Source organism: Rhodnius prolixus, unplaced genomic scaffold, assembly GCF_049639745.1.
Source record: "Rhodnius prolixus isolate KJV_2025 unplaced genomic scaffold, Rpr scaffold_7, whole genome shotgun sequence".
NCBI classification, from domain to species: domain Eukaryota; kingdom Metazoa; phylum Arthropoda; class Insecta; order Hemiptera; family Reduviidae; genus Rhodnius; species Rhodnius prolixus.
In genome coordinates, this window is record NW_027411582.1 from 1,335,377 (window position 1) to 1,353,870 (window position 18,494).

Genomic DNA, 18,494 nt, shown 5'->3' on the forward strand with positions numbered 1-18,494 from the left:
TCTCAAAAACAAAAACAAGCATAGCAACAACGTAGTTCTAAAATGTCTTAACTTGGAAGGGCTGAATGGATTTTTACACTTTTATGAGGTGCTCTTGAAAATAGCTTGAATTTTTTTTTTCTTCTTTAAATTCTGCACTCTTATAATACTGATTACGGCGTATAACTTTTATGTAAAACATTTTCGCATGAATGTACGATTAAGAACAGTTTGTTAGAAAGTTTTAGACAGGATTTCCTCTAAAGGTCTGTTTGAGTACAAGTAAAGTAATTGCCTATTTTTTCAGGCGGGCTTTTACGTCCAACTACCAAATTAGGTGTCGTGGACGGAGGCGACTAGCAAACATACTTTACTATAAATTTCTCATATTAACCATTAAATAAAATCCAAGGCCTAAAAAGACCGGGTAATCGAACCCAGTACCACAATACATATTAGCTTTACAGGTCTCGCCTCTTAACCTCTCGGCTACCGTGGCGCCTGACTGTTTCGAGTATAATGTACGATTTTGTTTCCTAAATATCATAAATATGTTGCGAAAATTCCGGATTAGGTGAAAATTTCACTATCGGATTTTTTTTCTCGAAAATTCCTCATATGATTTTCTCTAACTTCTATTTATTGATCAAAAGTTTGTATTTGAATATTTTTTTCTGGGTAAATTCTTTTCTCGTCAGTGATCTCTTGGCAGTAGATTGTTTTAGTTGACTAGTCCTCCTTGGTACATAGTGGGTGATCTAAAAAAATATCTTTACAAAAACTTTTCTTATTGTCGTGTCCTCTGGTGTACAGGTCTGTAAATCTTCATAATTACTAGTAGAGTAAAAGAAAGTAAAACGGCTTCCTTCAGTTTAAGACCTCAGTCAGATAGCTCGCACTTACTTCACGTTTTTGTACTCCGTAAAGCTCTCAGTAATTCTTTAACGGGAGTCACGAACAATAATGCAGCAACAAGATGTAATGGCACTCATCTGCCCTCAGCTTTAATCTGACAATATCCCCTTAATGTAAATTTCTATTGTCAGAAACATGTAATTTTTGTTCCTAGAATTCAAAGAAAAAAAGAAGCTTGTCGTGAGGAACAGATAAGAAGGGATCAAGAAATGTTAAGAGCAAGTCAGGGAATGAGATCAGATACGTCAGAAGGCGCAGATAGGATATACAACAGAATTGTGACGAATTTTTATAGAAGAACCGATCCTGAAGTGGCGAGAGGTAAGTTCTTTTTTTTTCCGAAAGATTATGTAAAATCAAAAGTTTAGTTTGAAGACGAATCTTAAATTGTTAATATTTGTGTGTTTTTTCCTTTCTTCAGCTTATGAAGAAATGTATCCTCAAGACATTCCAGTCGGAGAGCTATTATCATTTGAAGACGAACCGTGTCCGCAGGAAGAATTTGGTCCTTCAGCCCGGGAACTATTTGAGCAAATGAGAGAACCCGAATTCGGACCTTATGGTTCTGAATTACTCGCTTCAAACTTACAGCCATTATCGCAACAATATCAGCCAGGTCCTTTTGAAGCTGAACTAATGGAAAATGTTGATCTGTGTCCGACTAGTGGATACGAAGCGGGAAGATATGGCCAGGAACTGTTATCTCACGTGCAATGGGAGCCGCCCAGAATGCCAGATCCGCTTACAGACGATATACTGATTGGTTCGTTTCCTTGTCCGCCGCCTCCTCCTACTGAGCCGTGTGGAGACCTGTCCGATCTACTTGATTGGTAATTTGAACGGGAATTGGTCGTCTCATCCGGTCAAGTATGAAAGTCTTTGTCCATCATTTTTAGGTTTTTTACAGACAGCTCCTCAAAGCAGTTGCTCACTTTCTGACATATGTCCTTTTTATTCTTTTGAAATATATATATCTATTAAAAACAAGACGCTGTATTTTATGGCTAGGAATAGATTAATTTATTTTATTCCAATTTATTTAGTGCTTTCTTTTATTGCAATTCTTTACTATTCAACTTGTAAATTTTGCTTTGAAACTCGGAATTTACTGTTTTCATACATTTTTATAAGCGTTCGTTATATTAAAATTAAATTTAAGAAAAAATCTCCTAGAACTGAGAAGACGCAATAATAATTACTTCCAATATTTGGTTTCAGAATGCAGACATCAAATAATTCTTGTTTCTAATTGAAATGATGATGAAGAGAGTTACGCCATTTAATCTTTCTTAAAGTTGGAATTCCTTCAATGAAGTGTCCATTACAATTACATTTTTTACTGGGAACTTTTATTTTTTTATTATTATTTTTGTGGAGTTACTACCCCTAAACCAACATGAGTTCGCCATTGTTTGCCAATCTTGGATATTTTGATTCTGTCTCGACCGATTTTTTTTTTTTGTTACAGATTTAGCTGTGAACTGAGAAATTTCAGAATCAGCTGCAAGTGTACTATTTATGTTAGCATTTCGTCTAGAATTTAATAATAATTATATATAATTTATAACTTATATATTTAATCTAAGTCAACTCACTAAATTATAAGTACATATGTAAATATAAGCGTCATAATCCTTGATTGACTGATACATCAGTATTTATTATAAGACTGTGTAATTCGAGAAAAATTAAACAGACTGAAATTATTACTGTTATATAGATGAAATATTTTAGAACAAATTATGTTATAAATATATTTTTGTATATCCTCTGTTCAGATAGTCTTCTCACTCTTCCCAGTCAGATTTTATCACATTCAGGTCTAGTTTTTAATGGATGCTGTTTTTTCTTCTGGTCAGGGAATCTTTTATTATTATTTGATTAGGCAGTAAATTTGTCAAACAAAATTACTAAGTACACAAATTTTACAAGAAATCTCATACTAAAAAATAAATGTGCTTTGTTTTTATTGTACCACTTAGAAATAAAGCGATCTCTTAGGGTGCGTTCCACTTGGCGACCACAACGACCAAAACATACTTTCAGGCGTTCCACTTGGCGACCGCGGTCGTTGTGGTCGTGGCGAAAACGTCACTAATGACGTCACTATTTTCGCCCACACAACGACCACAACGCCCCACCTTAAAAGCTGGGTCGAAGTGGGCGTTCAGAGTTGGCGCAATTTTTAAAACAAAATATGGCGACCGAAAAAATTATCTCATGTAAATGAAAGTATTATTTCATGTAAATAATAGAATGTGTTTCTCGAAAGTCTACAAAAAATAAATAAATAAATAATTACTTATCCCTTTACATACTAAATCACTGAATAACAAAATCATTTACCTGAAATAACTTTTAAATTCTTCATTTGAATAAAGATCAATTACTCTGATAGCTAATAATACGTGGCCTAAGTTTTCGCTTTTTATCATTGCGATTTTGTAAAATTACATTCCACTCTAATCGGAACTAGATAAAGAACTTTCTAAAGCATTAGTAATAAATATCCAACTGTTGCCACAAAAGACATTTTAATTTTATTTAAACGTAAATTTTATAAATACTCCACTAAAATGTAATATAAAAAATTGAATTATGTATATTCTTTTAATATAAGTCAACTTTATCAATAATTAATAAAGTTTATTATAACTGCTTATAAATGGGGTTTAAATTAAAAAATAACCTCTTCAAGCTTCTAACTTATTTTCGAGGCCGCCATATGTAATGTTTACATGAACGGTTAAAACGCCCACAGTCCGTTCCACTTGGGTTTTCAATCGCAACGCTCACAAGCAAGTGGAACGGCCAAAATCGCGGTCGTGGTCGTGGTCGTTGTGGTCGCCAAGTGGAACGCACCCTTAGTATAGTTAACACCTTTCAAAGTACTTTGTGATGCGAGACAACGCATACTATTTTGCGATAGGGAATCTTGTAAGAAAAACCAAAATCTTTATGGACACTAACACGACTTGTTCTTCTTGCAGTTTACATAATATTTTTTTTTTTAATGTAGAATTGGTCCAAAGAATTGAATTCAATATGAGAGAGTTGATGTTTGACAACGCAGATCCTTAAGAAACCATCTTAGATGAATATACCATGAGAAAACCATAGAAAAGGTTTAAGTGACGCCAGCCCAAGAAAAATGTCTAGAGAATTGCAGAAACTTAATAAATCTTTGTTAAATTTAACTGTAAATGGTTGGTGATATTTATTTTACTTGGATATTTTTACAATTGACTACCAAACTGGGTAAATGGTTATTATTTTCCAAAATTAATACAGCTTTTGGCCAGAGCCTCCTCTTGCTATTTTCAAGTTAAGAAAATAAAACGACTGTTATTTCATGTAGAAAAAAATTAACCAGCTATGCATAAACCACAGTCCGTGGGTCCATAATGTGCAGATGGTTTAGCAAAACTATTATCCAGGTTAACTGCCCAAAATGAAAAGAATTACGCCTCACATTCTACTGGCACAGAACTGTTCAATTTAGAATTTGATAAAATTATGTTTGCTTTTCTAGTTTTATCTGCTTCATTGGTTATTGTGTAAGGGGCTATAGAAGAAGCTGAACTTTAGATTCCGAGAAGATGAATTTTATAAAATAATTCTAGAAGACAATAATGAGCAAATGCAGACATATATCTTTGTCATCTGTTTAACATTACTACAAGTGGCACAGACGAACATTCATTTTTTTGGTATGATTATGTTAAAATGCCCTTAGAATAATGTGCAATAAAACGGGCTGGATCTCTGTTATATGTGTGGGAGCAGATGTGAGACGAAGATTCGCAGTGAGGATCTGTTCTAAGACTTCGCAAATTAAAAAATAATAATAAAAATAAAATAGGAGAAAATTTGTTTAACAGAAAGCGGAAGCATTCATAAAAACGAAGGTTTATTGTTTGTTTAATTTAATTTTTGTTAAGTATATTTTTTGGTTTATAGCTAATTTTACTTTGAATTATATTTACATGTATATATGAGAACACAAACATATTTAAGACAGTGAAGGATGAAAGATAGAATTATGAAGTAGTTCATTCTAGGATGTGATAAGGTCGCTTACAAAAAGAACATTGAGATCGATTTGTATGGTCTGGTTGAAAACCTAAAATGGAGCATTGGTGATTGTGTGAAGAGCCCCACACTTTTATTCCGTAAAAATTTTAGTCTAATATTGTGGATAAAAGAACTTTGTCAAGAGTTAGAGTAAGATGGGGACGTTCGCCGAGTAGTTTAAATTCGATTTAATCCCTATCCGATGAGTTTAATACACAGATTCCAAGTGAGTCTTTTTCTAGATAGAGTTCCAAGTAGCGATCTTTCCCGACCTACCATTAAGAAGCACTGGAGGGAAAGAGGTTCCTCGGAGAGTGAACATGAAGTGATTAGATTTTGTTGTGTTAATTTGAATTCTCCATTTCTTCAACCATTTTCGAGACTCTTGAGATGAGGCTGTAGCGTTCGAGTTGCGATGTTAGTATTTTCATCTCTCATTGGTGGGATGTAAGGATAGCGGTGTCGTCTAATACAATATCTATTCTACCTGCAGCAATGTTTCCCTGGTAACATATCATTAAAAATTTAAATTATTACCTAACAAATTTAAAATGTTGTAACAAAAAAAAAATCTGTATTTAATTTGTTATACATGGCTAGGAGGCAAGAGTCTGAAAGAAATGCTGAGGAACGAGTAGCAGACGGTGAGAGAAGAAGAACTAGACATACATTTAACATAAATCCCAATCAAATTCCAGTTGAGGAAATCCGCAGAAATCGAATCGAATCCCCAGCAACTACACGTCAAAATACAGGTCAAAATTTACAGTTAGTTGCAGAACAATATACCAGAGATAGGAGGCGTACTACTAGGCGGGTAAGGCCTAGAGGTCTTGTCCTTCCTTCTTCGTTTCCCGACTGGCAACCAACAAGCAGAGCAGTAGACAACCCACAGCAAACTGATGGGCAACTGGTGACAGCAACACCAGGCCATGTTAAGCAGAGTGTTAGTCAATTACCTATGATAGTGCAACAGTCACCTTTCGTTGAAGATCAAGAAGCCGGTGCAGATAATGTTAGTGACAGCATGCCGACAAGAACTGAGCGTTATAATACAAGTATTCGAACTGATGGGAAAGCTGAAAATGATGCTCCAGGATCATCCAGTTTTAACAATTACTTGCAACAAGAATATCCTGCAGGTAGAAGGATTTCCGACAGATTGAAACAGTCAAGTATTAATTCCCATATATCCATAAGTGATGCTTCAGATAATGCAAGTATTCGAACTGAAAAGAAAGCTGAAAATGATGCTCCAGGATCATCCAGTTTTAACAATTACTTGCAACAAGAAGATCCTGCAGGTAGAAGGATTTCCGACAGTTTGAAACAGTCAAGTATTAATTCTCATATATCCATAAGTGATGCTTCAGATAATGCAAGTATTCGAACTGAAAAGAAAGCTGAAAATGATGCTCCAGGATCATCCAGTTTTAACAATTACTTGCAACAAGAAGATCCTGCAGGTAGAAGGATTTCCTACAGTTTGAAACAGTCAAGTATTAATTCTCATATATCCACAAATGATGCTTCAGTTAATGCAGGTATTCGAACTGAAGGGAAAGCTGAAAATGATGCTCCAGGATCATCCAGTTTTAAAAATTACTTGCAACTACAATATCCTGCAATTAGAAGGATTTTTGATAGATTCAAACAGTCAAGTAATAATTCCAAAATATCCAGAAATGATGATTCAGATAATGAAAGTATTCATAGTGGCGGAGCTGTTGTAATTCCGTTAAGTGATTCTTCAAGTAATAACAGTTTACTAATGGACGTAACAAGTAATGTTTCCACTGTCAGAAACCAAAAACGTAAGCATAAATCCTAGAATGAGACTTAATCACTTGTCATGAGTAACATATTTGGGAAGAACTTTGATATAAAAAAGGAGCTAGTACGATGGTTTTGGTCTAAAATTGTATTTAGGTGCCACTTGATTTTTTTTTTTTTACAACTCTTGAGATTTTCTTGAAAACGGCTTTATTTTTCACCCATGGCATATAGATTTGTATGTTATTAAAGTAATCGCTTATTTTTTTCACGTGGGACTAAACGTCCAACTACCATTTAGAAGTCGTGGATGGGGGCGGCAACACACTTTACTGTAAACAAGTTTTCTAACAAGTTAAAAGTAGCTGCACGCGGGATTCTCCTAATCTCCCAATTATAAATCTAAGCTTCATAACCAATAGACCTGCTTTCCCTCTGCAAAGATCTATAACTTTTTTTTTCGAAACAATATCTCAGAAAATTCGAACAAGGGCACCATTTGAAAAGGATGATGATGTACAATAATATAATGATGGCTTTGTTTTATACATTGTGAAATAGGGTTTGCATAGCAGGAAACTCACCTGGAAGTACCACTTTACTAAGTCAGTTTTTCACTGAGATTTGGTCGAAAATTCTTTGAATATCTTGTGCAAGTTACATTCGCAGATTATTGTGTAACAGTACATTGGAAGCAGTTGCTATTTGTGTAGTTAACAACAGCTGTGTATTTATTTGTAAAAAGGATTTTATTTATGATTTTGTCAGAGTTGGCACTTGCTAGTGTACAAACCAGGTTTGACAGTAGTTTGTAGAAAAGCCAAGTTTCTCTTTTTCTGACCAGCGACTTTTCTTTTCTGCGAGCCATGCGGCGTATGTATTTGTTCATATATTAAATTATTTTTTAAGTAAATTTGTTCAAAATTCATCGTTGCTATAGCTTTCTTCAAGTAGTTTAGTTGTCCCATCCCTCTGTGAGTGTATATGTGTGCATGAGTTTATGTAAATGGCTCTCTATAGAAGTGGAATTCGTACGAGGCAGGGGCTGGCCTAAAATTGAATATGTTTTCTAGTTCTGTGTGTGACTATGTGTTGAGTGTAGGCTTCTCTCTCAAAACGTCATTTCAGTAATAATCCGTTTTAAAAAATATTCCGAACAAAATGTCCTAGTAGTGAGTAAAAATAAAACTCTTTCTGGAAGAAAATCGAAGTTAGAATCTCAATAATTGCAGTAATCAAAAGTCGTCAAAGTGTTCACAATGGAGATCTTCTGAGAAAACTCAAAGTCTCAAATTTGTACAATTTCATTCTAGTAAAGAGAGAGAGAGAGAGAGATCAAAAAATGTTTTTTTGACAAAAATTACTGTTAGGCCTCCTCTCTTAAATAATTTAAATTTACTTTAATACTGCAAAATTTATTAGCTAATTTTAACGGTTCTATTTTCTTTTCTATTTGCGTCATTATTATAGTTTTTTTTATTAATTACAACGAAGTATAAGATAATTAGCAAATTTGATTTGTTTTTTAACTTGTATGTTGGTAGTATGTATAGATATTATTACAGATCTCAATAGTTCGAATTCTTACAGGTGAACTCCATCTGGTCTCTAATAAGCCAGCAGAAACATCAGGAAACCAAGAAATGGCTGTGAGTGCTGAACAAGCTAGAAAAGAACATGTTTTAGCGGTTTCCCGTGATTTTGTTTCTCAACCAAGATTAAGTACGTAATCAGGGTTTTAAAATTTTAACTATGAACTTAAACAAACCCAACCTCAAAAAGTGGGCGTTTCCCCTCTTTGATTTCAATTCTTCAATTCAGGTTTTCAAATAAAACTGTTTCAGAAGTTTTTTTTTCTTTTATTAATTAAAAAACTTATAACATTCTCATGTATTTTTTGATTTTATTGTTACAATATTCTTTGCAGCTTATAAAACAGTATCTGGTGTAAACGGCCCTTTAGTCATTTTGGATGAAGTGAAATTTCCAAAATTTGCTGAAATAGTTCAGCTACGACTTTCTGATGGCTCCACAAGATCTGGCCAAGTTTTAGAAGTATCTGGGTCGAAAGCTGTTGTACAGGTACTCGAATTAGGCAATTTTCTTTTCTTCACTTCATTTACATTGTGACTATGGATTAAAATTTTTTTACTAGGTATTTGAAGGAACTTCAGGAATTGATGCGAAAAATACTCTATGCGAGTTTACAGGAGATATTCTACGGACACCAGTGTCTGAGGATATGTTAGGGCGTGTTTTCAATGGCTCTGGCAAACCAATTGATAAAGGTCCACCCATTTTGGCTGAAGATTATCTAGATATTCAAGGTAAAATGGTAATTTTTTTTTTAAGTTTAACAGTGAAAATTAACTTGTGGTCAATAGAATTTAATAAGATATCAAGGACTTGTAATGGAAACCAAGAAAAGTAACACTTCAATTTTAGGTCTCATTAAAATAATCACCATTTTTTTCTCAACAACAAAACAAATTGTTAGGATATTCTCACTACTTTCTCTTACTATGACTGAAACATCAAGGAAAAAAGAAAAAAAAAATCCTAAAAACTGGGAATTCCAAATAAGTCGACTTCCAGATTGTTTTCTTCAAGCTAGACTTACTTACATATTTAATTCCCATTAATGTTACATAGACCGTAAATATCCCTCACAGAGCAATTTAGATTGAAGCCTGTGCTCCAAAAGTTTCACTATAAAAAATTTTCTGAGAAAATGTTTCCAATAGTTAATGAACTACATGTTCGTAATTAGTGTACCTAGTCCAAAGAAAATCATAGGCATTTTTTTTTACCATAAACCTACAATAATTGAAAATCCTAGTCTATAAAATGGCCAATTATAACCCAATGTAAAATTATGTGGTAATCGATGTAGGATCATATCGTATTCTTGCTGAATCCGACTTTTTCTATTTATAGCCGCTCGCAAACAAATTGAGACAGACCGTACCAATTTTCACCATTTAAAAGGTCAACCACTTGCACCTTTGTGGCCCTCAACAAACTCGATCAATATTCCTTCAGAATGTGACTCACTCCTAAGAAGTGATCCTCAACCACTAGTTTTCCTACATATTGCGTACAGGGGCCCGAAAAAATTTTACAAAAAGCTTTAAAAAAAAAAAAAAAAGTTTCAAAAAGAGCAGATTCAAATATTAAATTTTACTTATTTCACACAAAAAATAGAAGTGAATTTCGCTATTCATTATTTTTTTAAATACATATTACTCACTATATTAAACTTCAAAAAAATTTTTAAAAATGACCAATAAAGAAATATATCCAGATAATATTATGTATAATTAGTTAAATAATATTTGGTTTGACGCCGTCAAGTCATGGACTGAACTAAATTTGATGTAAAAGATGGACCCTTTTCCCATTCTTCTTCTAAAATAGTTCATCATTGAATTTATTATCAGTTTCGCGTTCAGAATCTCAAGAGGGAATCCTCTTTTAGTGAGGAATGTATAAGCTTCATTTGGATCAGAATAAGGGAAAGAGCATTCAAGTGACAGAGAACTATCTCACAAAAAACAAAGTAAAGCTTTTCAGTGCCTTGCTATCTTAATTGTAATATTTTTTTTTGACGAAAAATTTGTGTAAGTGTTCACTTGTCTCAATCTGCTGCAAGAAAAAAGGTGGTGAATCAAATCTACATTTGCAATTAATTACGTTGTTTATGTTTAATAGGGCAGCCAATTAATCCATGGTCTCGAATCTATCCCGAGGAAATGATCCAGACAGGCATCTCCGCTATTGATGTAATGAATTCTATTGCTAGAGGACAGAAGATTCCAATCTTCTCGGCTGCTGGATTACCCCACAATGAGGTAATTAATATGCATCCTTAATTGTAAGTCGGAAGTTACATAATATTAGTGAGTTAATAACAATTTTATTTAGTCTTTCTAAACTAGAATCTTATTGTGCTTTTTTTTTTTTTTTTAGATTGCCGCTCAGATCTGTCGACAGGCTGGTTTGGTAAAACTTCCCGGTAAAAGTGTGCTGGACGACTCTGAAGATAATTTTGCCATTGTGTTCGCAGCTATGGGTGTCAACATGGAAACAGCTAGATTCTTTAAGCAAGATTTCGAGGTTAATAATCCTGTTTTTTAGTTTTCTTAAAACACATTACTATAGCTCTCTTTAAAATGAGCGCAATCCGAATTTATTTACATGTTTGATTATTTTATTTATTTATTTTGTTTTATTTATTGTTCATCTTTATGTTTACTTTTCCCCTCAATAGCAATCTAAGTTCTTCGGATAATCGGCCTCAACTAAAGATCGAGTGTAACCCCCCACAATATCCTGTAAGAATTCCTGAGTGTAGTTTGTGGAAAATTCAGTTGTAATTTAACATTAGTATTGCTTCATAATCCAGTTGTTCCTATTCTTTTAAGTTTTTCGCGTATTGTTATTAAATCTTGACGTAGTCGAAAACACTTAATTTACGAGCAATCATACATATTTAAAAAAAAAAAAAAAAATAGCTTATAGCATTAAAGTAAGTTATACCTTTGGATCCTGAATTGAAAAAATTGAAAATTTTAGAGTTGGGAAAAATTCTTTGTGTTGAGGAGCGAAGAATTATGATCAGGGTCATTGGACAGAAGAGCTTGATGATGGAAGAGTTTAGGCTGTATCCTTTCAATCCTGCTGTCAGATTTGCTTGACAGCTGTAATACAGAGATAGGATCTAGTAAATAAGGGGTACGACCAGTAGTCTAAGGTATGTACATTTAATCATCTTTAGGTCTCTCATCAGTCTTTTAGGGTGACCATAATCCATCAAACGCTTCCTAAAGAACGATTGCTGTGGATCCGTCGATTCCTTTGAGGTAGACAGACACGTTTCAAAGACATGAGCCAACCCTGGATAAATCTTTAAAAATTAGGATTTAAATTGTAAGAATTGAAATTTTATTTATTATATTTCAGGAAAATGGTTCTATGGAGAATGTGTGCCTTTTCTTGAATTTGGCCAACGATCCAACCATTGAACGTATCATCACACCTCGTCTAGCCTTGACGGCTGCAGAATTTCTAGCCTATCAATGTGAGAAACACGTACTGGTCATTCTGACGGATATGTCTTCTTATGCTGAAGCCTTGAGAGAAGTATCAGCGGCCAGAGAAGAGGTGCCCGGTAGAAGAGGTTTCCCAGGATATATGTACACCGATTTGGCTACGATCTATGAACGTGCGGGGCGAGTTGAAGGCCGAAATGGATCCATCACACAGATTCCAATTTTGACTATGCCTAACGATGGTGGGTGGAATTATTATTATTAATTTTTTTTTTGTTTAATAGAAAATTAAATGGGATTTTAATGTTGGAGTTTGATGGAAATACACAATATGTAACAAAATGTTTTACTTGAAGGGCGTATATTTCAGCAGTCGTTTAGCCTTCAGCAAACCTTCACAAGTCCTAAAATTTCTATTATTATTAAAGCATCTTTATTCATACAATGTGTGAATGTGATAGGCATGAATAATGAGCTGAATTTTGTCTGTTGGTATCCTAAATCCGACTAGTAGCACGTTCATTATCTCTGTAGATGAATTAAGAGAGTGTTGTTATTGTAGAGTGCTGAATACTCGCAGTCTCTTCTCTGTTAAAACACTTTTGCCCTATGTTTGCATCATTTTATTGCCATTTTCATAGTTCTGTTATTAGAATAAAATTTAATTATGGATTTAAGGGCTTAAAAGTTTTGCTAGAAAAGGATTTCGAGAATTTTGAGAATTAATTGCAAGGGAGGGGTCATATGGATTTCCCTTTAGTGCCGATCCTGAGAATTCCGCCGTTTTAATTTGAGAATCTGTTAATTAAATTGTTGCTAAAAATTCTGATTTTGCTGAAAATCCGAAGAATATTTGTTACCACCCGAAACCTCTAATCCTTGCAAGGAAACATTTTAGGACAGTTAGGTCAGTGACTTTTTACTTTATTGCTTTAAATGTTGAAGTCCGAGTGAAGGAAGACGGTCTGTCGAAATACAGGCCCTTGGATTGTTCTTCATCTTACCTAACTCCACCAATCTCCAAAATCGGAACTCTAGCCTAGTGGTGGATGAAAAGGATAAAGCACACAATTCTAAATTAAATTACATCTCAATGCTTGCAGATATTACTCATCCAATTCCCGATCTGACTGGATATATTACGGAGGGGCAGATCTACGTGGACAGACAGCTGCACAATAGGCAGATATATCCTCCAGTCAACGTACTACCGTCATTGTCACGTCTGATGAAGTCGGCTATTGGTGAAGGCATGACCAGGAAAGATCATTCAGATGTGTCAAATCAGTTGGTTAGCACTCAGATTTCACTTTATTGTTGAGGAAAACAAACAGGATGCGACACCAGTCATCCCGTTCTTTTTAGATCCTTCTGTATAGCATATAGAGACTTAAGTTTAAAGTACTTCCATAATTTCTTTTTATTTCAGATTTGTTTATTTATATTTTAATTAATTATTGTAAGAATTTAACTCAATAGTATTGCTCACTAAAATTGTATTTCATTTTTCAATTAGTGCGCCAACTTTTAAGAATAAACACTAACTAGTCTTTATTTAGATTTGATTTTGTAATGAAATTTTGATTTAGTTGTTTCTTGGTTTCATGTTTATAATATTCTATAGTTCTTCCGTTCTACAAGTTCGAAAAATTTGCTCTGACTCTAAACTTCTAATCTTTCCTAAGGGGGAAAAAAACATTCTCTTGCTTCAATCTGACATTTCAATCTATGTCCAAACTCTGTCAGAATTTTGAAAAAGAGGCAGCGAAGGCAGAACAATTCACTGATATTGTTCAGTTTAGAGGATCCAACCATGTATCAGTTCCTATTACATTATCTCCTTAACAAAAACTTACAGTTTAAAAAGTTAAGTATAAGGGTTGATTAAACGCCAAAAGGTACACAAATCAGCAAGTACCCAACATTTCATTAATACTTCATTGATATTATTTAAGTAATTTTACCGCATTAATTTTCATTAATATTTTTTAAGAATTTATTAGATGTCACATACCCTTATGCTGGCCATTTTCATCTACAAAATATTTGTTCAAGTAGCACACCATTTAACTTAGATTGACTGTAATATCTATTTATCTATAATAATCAAACTATTAATCACTGGTGAAAAAGAAAACGTTATAAAAAATAAAAAAATATGAGGCTAAAAAATTCATAAACTTTTTTAAAAATTGCTTACACCAACATACATCAATGATTTTATTTATTTTTATTTTTAAATAAAAATCGTCGGTTTAAGTTCATTCTTCGATTAAAGTAATTGTTATTGTATGAAGTAGTCAAACGTTTATAATAATAGGTAATAATTATCTGGCTTTATCGCAAATAATATAGTTTTCTTCAATTACATTCTCCATCTAGGTGTTCTTCCCACAATGTTGTATATATGTAATATAAAATAAATAAGATATGCATATTTTTAGGGCAGCTAATTATTCCAGTATTTTACTATAAGTAAAATTAGGGGAACTAAATTAAATTACAATTGAGAAATGAATAAATAATGTTGAATAATCTACTTGTTATTAACTGTGTGTTATTTGTCCTCACGAATATTTCGGTAAGACGAATTCAAGACTGAAATATTGCTTTAAATCCTCCGTGATTCAAATTTAAACAGTGGCCGACTCTAAATTTGTCTTTTTCTAATTTAACATGCATGTATATGTGACAACTTCAGAATCAGAAGAATAATTTGGAATAGAGTTAAAATAAAGTACCTATTTATACGAAGATATAATATACATTTTATCACAATTATAACTATTATGAATGAACTGGCCAGCATAAGGGTATGTGACATCTAATAAATTCTTAAAAAATATTAATGAAAATTAATGCGGTAAAATTACTTAAATAATATTAATGAAGTATTAATGAAATGTTGGGTACTTGCTGATTTGTGTACCTTTTGGCGTTTAATCAACCCTTATACTTAACTTTTTAAACTGTAAGTTTTTGTTAAGGAGATTTTTGTACCTTTTGGACAGATTTTCCTTTTTGTCTATTAGCAAAGTTACATATCTGCTTTACAGATTGGATTTTTTTAAAATTTGGAATAAGCTATTCTATCATTATAACCTGATAAGGTGTTAAATCGGAACCGTAACTACCACTGGAGAGATCTTTTTAAAGAATGGTTATAGTTGCGGTCCCCAAACCATCCTCAATAACAATTTTTTTGAGAAAGCCTTTTTATATAAAATAGGAAGGTATTTGTACGTAAATAGCAAAATTAAACTGCGATTTCAGTACTTCCTTTTAAGAGGAGCAAGAAAAATAAACTGCGATTACAGTACTTCTTTCTAAAAGGCAAAGATTTTGAATCGAACGACAATTCATTGATGTAAATCGGTTCACTCATTGATAATTTTAACGATTGCAGTACTTCCTCTTAGTAGGTGTAAGAGCATGATGGCACTTCACAGCCACGTAGAGGAGCTTTAATCACTTCTTCGTGCTAAATTTTATCAAAATCGGGTTAAGCTTTGTAGAAATATTGGTAATAATAGTTTTAGAAAGGGCCTTATTTGGGTGGGGCAAACTCCCCTCCTTATGAGGCATAGCGTCGAGACTTTTAAAGTACAAATCTGTACAAAATTTCGATTCGATTGACACTCCATTCATGAAAATCGGTTCACGTGTCGATAATTTGAAACGATTGCTATACTTCCCCTTAACAAGTGTAAGAGCAGATCGTCGCTTTATTGTTAGGTAGGGGAGCCCTAACCCTATCATCCTACCAAATTTTATCAAAATAGGGCCAAGATTTACAGAGTAATTAGTAATAATAATTTTGGAGGGGGCCTTACATAAAGGGGGCTAACTCCTCTCCCATTCGATGTACAGGGCCGAGACCCCCAAAAGGCACATCTACATAAAGTTCCGAATCGAATGACACCTCATTCATGAAAATCGGTTCACGCGTTTAGGCGCTACGTTGTTTACAAAAAAGGTAACAACAAGAACAAGAAGAAGAAGAAGAACAAGAACAAGAACATTTTTTGAAAAAGCCGTTTTTGCTCATTTTCGGCAACTTTTTTCTCGAAACCTATTAGATCTGGGTGGTTGCAAAAAAATTACAGTTATAAAGGAGAATTTGGAGTAAGATTTAAAGAAAATTTGGGAATTTTATCTTTTATAGAAAAATAGAAAAAAATTGTCAAAGTTGGGTGTTTTTCAACGTTACACTTTTTCGTGCAGTTTTTGATGGTCAACCCTTATACAACTGTCCTACCGGACAGTTTTAATTTTTGTTGACTGGTCAATATTAATAACACACTATTACAGGTGTCTAAATACAGCTGTTGTCTAAATTATTTGGTAAACATACTTTTTCGCAAAAATCTCCTAAAGGAAATGTAGCCAAAGTGTAATAAGTTTTTTTTTAATGCGAATAAACAACAAAATAAGAAAGAATTCGCTAACGATAATTAGAACCAATAAATTTTTATATTACAGTACGCCTGCTACGCTATTGGCAAAGATGTTCAAGCTATGAAAGCTGTTGTTGGTGAAGAAGCTTTAACACCGGATGACTTACTGTATCTGGAATTTCTTACTAAATTTGAGAAAAATTTCATCTCACAAGGTAAGCTATTTTAATAGATTTTTATATTTAAAAAATACACTTCAAGATTTATTTATTTATTTTTTTTAATTATTTTTCTAATCTTAGGTACTTATGAGAATAGAACAGTATTTGAATCGTTGGACATTGGTTGGCAATTGTTGCGTATCTTCCCGAAGGAGATGTTGAAACGTATTCCTGCATCAACATTGGCCGAATTCTATCCCAGGGATTCTAGACATACTCAGGCGAAGTAAATGGTTAGGAGTCCACGAAATTAGGGTCTCTGTTCAGAATACGGTTAGTATATTGTCATGTGCATACTCCTTAAATTACTTTAGCATCTTCTTCGTTTCCTATTCCAGTATCAGTCTTTAGGATTTTTTTTTTTTTATTATTAGAAATTGGTGTTTGAATGTGGACAGGACTCAAAAACGAAAAATTGCTTGAAGCTAAAAACGGAATATTCTGCTTGCCTATCGTATCGTTTCCGGAACTAAAGCTTCGGCCAAATTCCCACACAACTAGAAATGTTTTTGCTTCACTAATATTTTTCTCCGTAGTTGTTTCAAAAGTTAACAAAAAAAAAAAATACTTCCATAAAACGTACAAATGCCAAGTTTCAAGAAAATATTTATTTTTTAATTACAATTCAGTAAGAGATTATTTGTTTACTTAAAAATCTTTTCTAATCAATTTTAATATTTACCAGGTACTTATCTTTTTACAATTTTTATTTTACCAAGTCTAATTAAGTTTCCTGGATGATATGGATAAACAGTACGCTGAGAAATGTGAGCAGGATTACATAAACATTCCAAACTTATGAAACTGTGTGGCCGACACTTCATTATATATGAAAAGTTTGTTTTTCGTTCAATTATATTTTGTAAATAAAATGAAAAAAATTATGTTGTTAATTCTTTTTAGTTAAGAAGAAAAGCAAATATTAGAGTCTTAAAGGAGTTTAATTAAAAAGTGTTAATTATTTTTTGTTAAGGAAGTTGTAAAATAGTGTGGTATAATTTTGAATGGAAGATGGGATGGATTAAAAATAGAACATACAAAATATTAGTTGTTAATAAATGGTAAGTTTGAACAACTTTGTAGAATTTTTGGTTGAGGGCTTTACTATTTACAAATACTTAAAAAAATAAAACGTTTTTAATTCTTTATTCCAATGTTGTATTGTTAAGTGTGATAAATTTGAGCAGTAGTGTGTATAATTGTATTATAAACTAATTTACTGTAAATTTACTAAAACAGTAATTAGAATAAAAACTATAATATTTATTGTTGTGTTCAAAACTTATTATTGCAATAGTTGGGTTACAGTCAACAGCTGTAGCAAACATTTTCCTATAACGTTGTCGAATGTTTAAAAGTCTGAAGTAAACAATGCTGTGTGGAGGCTGGTAATATTTCATAGACGTAAGTATTACTGTGTTTATTCTTTGAATGTCTACCATGCAGTTGTCTTTCCTTCCTGGCAAGCGTTTGGTGAGTGAATTTTCACCAAAAGGGAAAAGTAAAGTGGGCTTACAAGTATCAATTATATTATCGATCGTAGCTTGATGCTACAGATTTTCGTGTTTTTTTTTTTGTTTTTTTTTTAAGAAACTGCTAGTGATTACAAAGTGACAGAAGCTTTATAAATTGAAGACAAATCTAAAATTAAAGCTCGAAAATGCGAAACCACTTAGAATGGCAATGACCAGCTTCGTCTTATCATTGATATTGTCCAGCATTATAGGTCAAATTGTGTGTTATCTATAATTAATATTTTACTTTAATTTTTAAGTTTTAACCGAGAGACTGCTACAATACTACTCGCTTTTACTGTGTTATTTACCATACATACTTCAGTTTTATTATTTATCGTTTAGCAAAACGGGTCATGGCAGTCAATTTCTTTGAAAAAAAAAAAGATCCCTTCTTAAAGTTTAATTTGTTAGTGAAATGAATAAATGATAAATATAAAGTTTTAAAAACAGGTTTCGGATATTTAAAAACAAAATTTCAAGTTTTTATTATCAGACATTTCTAACTACAGAGATCCATTTTCTTCCTTAATAACAGAGTAGTTAAAATTTCTTGCTAGAAATTTCCAA

General features: G+C 32.9%; 2 protein-coding genes and 1 long non-coding RNA gene across 8 annotated transcripts in view; 2 read left to right on the top strand and 1 right to left on the bottom strand.

The window, feature by feature from the left end:
- Positions 1–4,055, top strand: part of LOC141446654 (uncharacterized) — a 28,092-nt gene extending 24,037 nt beyond the window's left edge. For 2 of the 5 annotated variants that reach the window (XM_074113262.1, XM_074113267.1), the window contains 2 exons: positions 1,049–1,215; positions 1,316–1,881. In XM_074113262.1, the coding sequence (XP_073969363.1) occupies positions 1,049–1,215; positions 1,316–1,728 (580 nt within the window). In that variant the 3' untranslated portion in view covers positions 1,729–1,881. The other 3 variants (XM_074113265.1, XM_074113266.1, XM_074113263.1) reach the window with 3 other exon arrangements.
- On the bottom strand, positions 3,891–7,465 carry LOC141446669 (uncharacterized). Its single transcript, XR_012453816.1, has 2 exons — positions 7,326–7,465; positions 3,891–5,471 (listed from the first exon to the last, which is right to left on the bottom strand). It is a non-coding gene; the product is annotated as an uncharacterized lncRNA (long non-coding RNA).
- Vha55 (V-type proton ATPase subunit Vha55) lies at positions 5,546–17,676 on the top strand. 2 transcript variants are annotated; one of them, XM_074113260.1, is made up of 11 exons: positions 5,546–6,782; positions 8,332–8,463; positions 8,669–8,823; positions 8,897–9,068; positions 10,453–10,592; positions 10,711–10,857; positions 11,704–12,034; positions 12,896–13,083; positions 16,275–16,404; positions 16,492–16,683; positions 17,096–17,676. In XM_074113260.1, the coding sequence occupies exons 1-10, from the start codon at positions 5,561–5,563 to the stop codon at positions 16,638–16,640; spliced, it is 2,766 nt and encodes a 921-aa protein (XP_073969361.1). In that variant the 5' UTR covers positions 5,546–5,560; the 3' UTR covers positions 16,641–16,683; positions 17,096–17,676. The 2 variants fall into 2 exon arrangements, with proteins under 2 accessions (XP_073969361.1, XP_073969362.1); XM_074113261.1 differs by lacking the exon at positions 5,546–6,782 and adding an exon at positions 7,476–7,614.
- Positions 17,677–18,494: the final 818 nt, after the last annotated feature.

What these genes read in the sequence shown, in the direction of transcription:
- Vha55 (XM_074113260.1), top strand. Translation starts at nt 5,561, where the DNA reads ATGGCTAGGAGGCAAGAGTCTGAAAGAAATGCTGAGGAACGAGTAGCA. An exon ending in CACTGTCAGAAACCAAAAAC is followed by an intron (nt 6,783 to 8,331) that starts GTAAGCATAAAT and finishes GAATTCTTACAG; the next exon opens with GTGAACTCCATCTGGTCTCT. An exon ending in AGATTATCTAGATATTCAAG is followed by an intron (nt 9,069 to 10,452) that starts GTAAAATGGTAA and finishes TATGTTTAATAG; the next exon opens with GGCAGCCAATTAATCCATGG.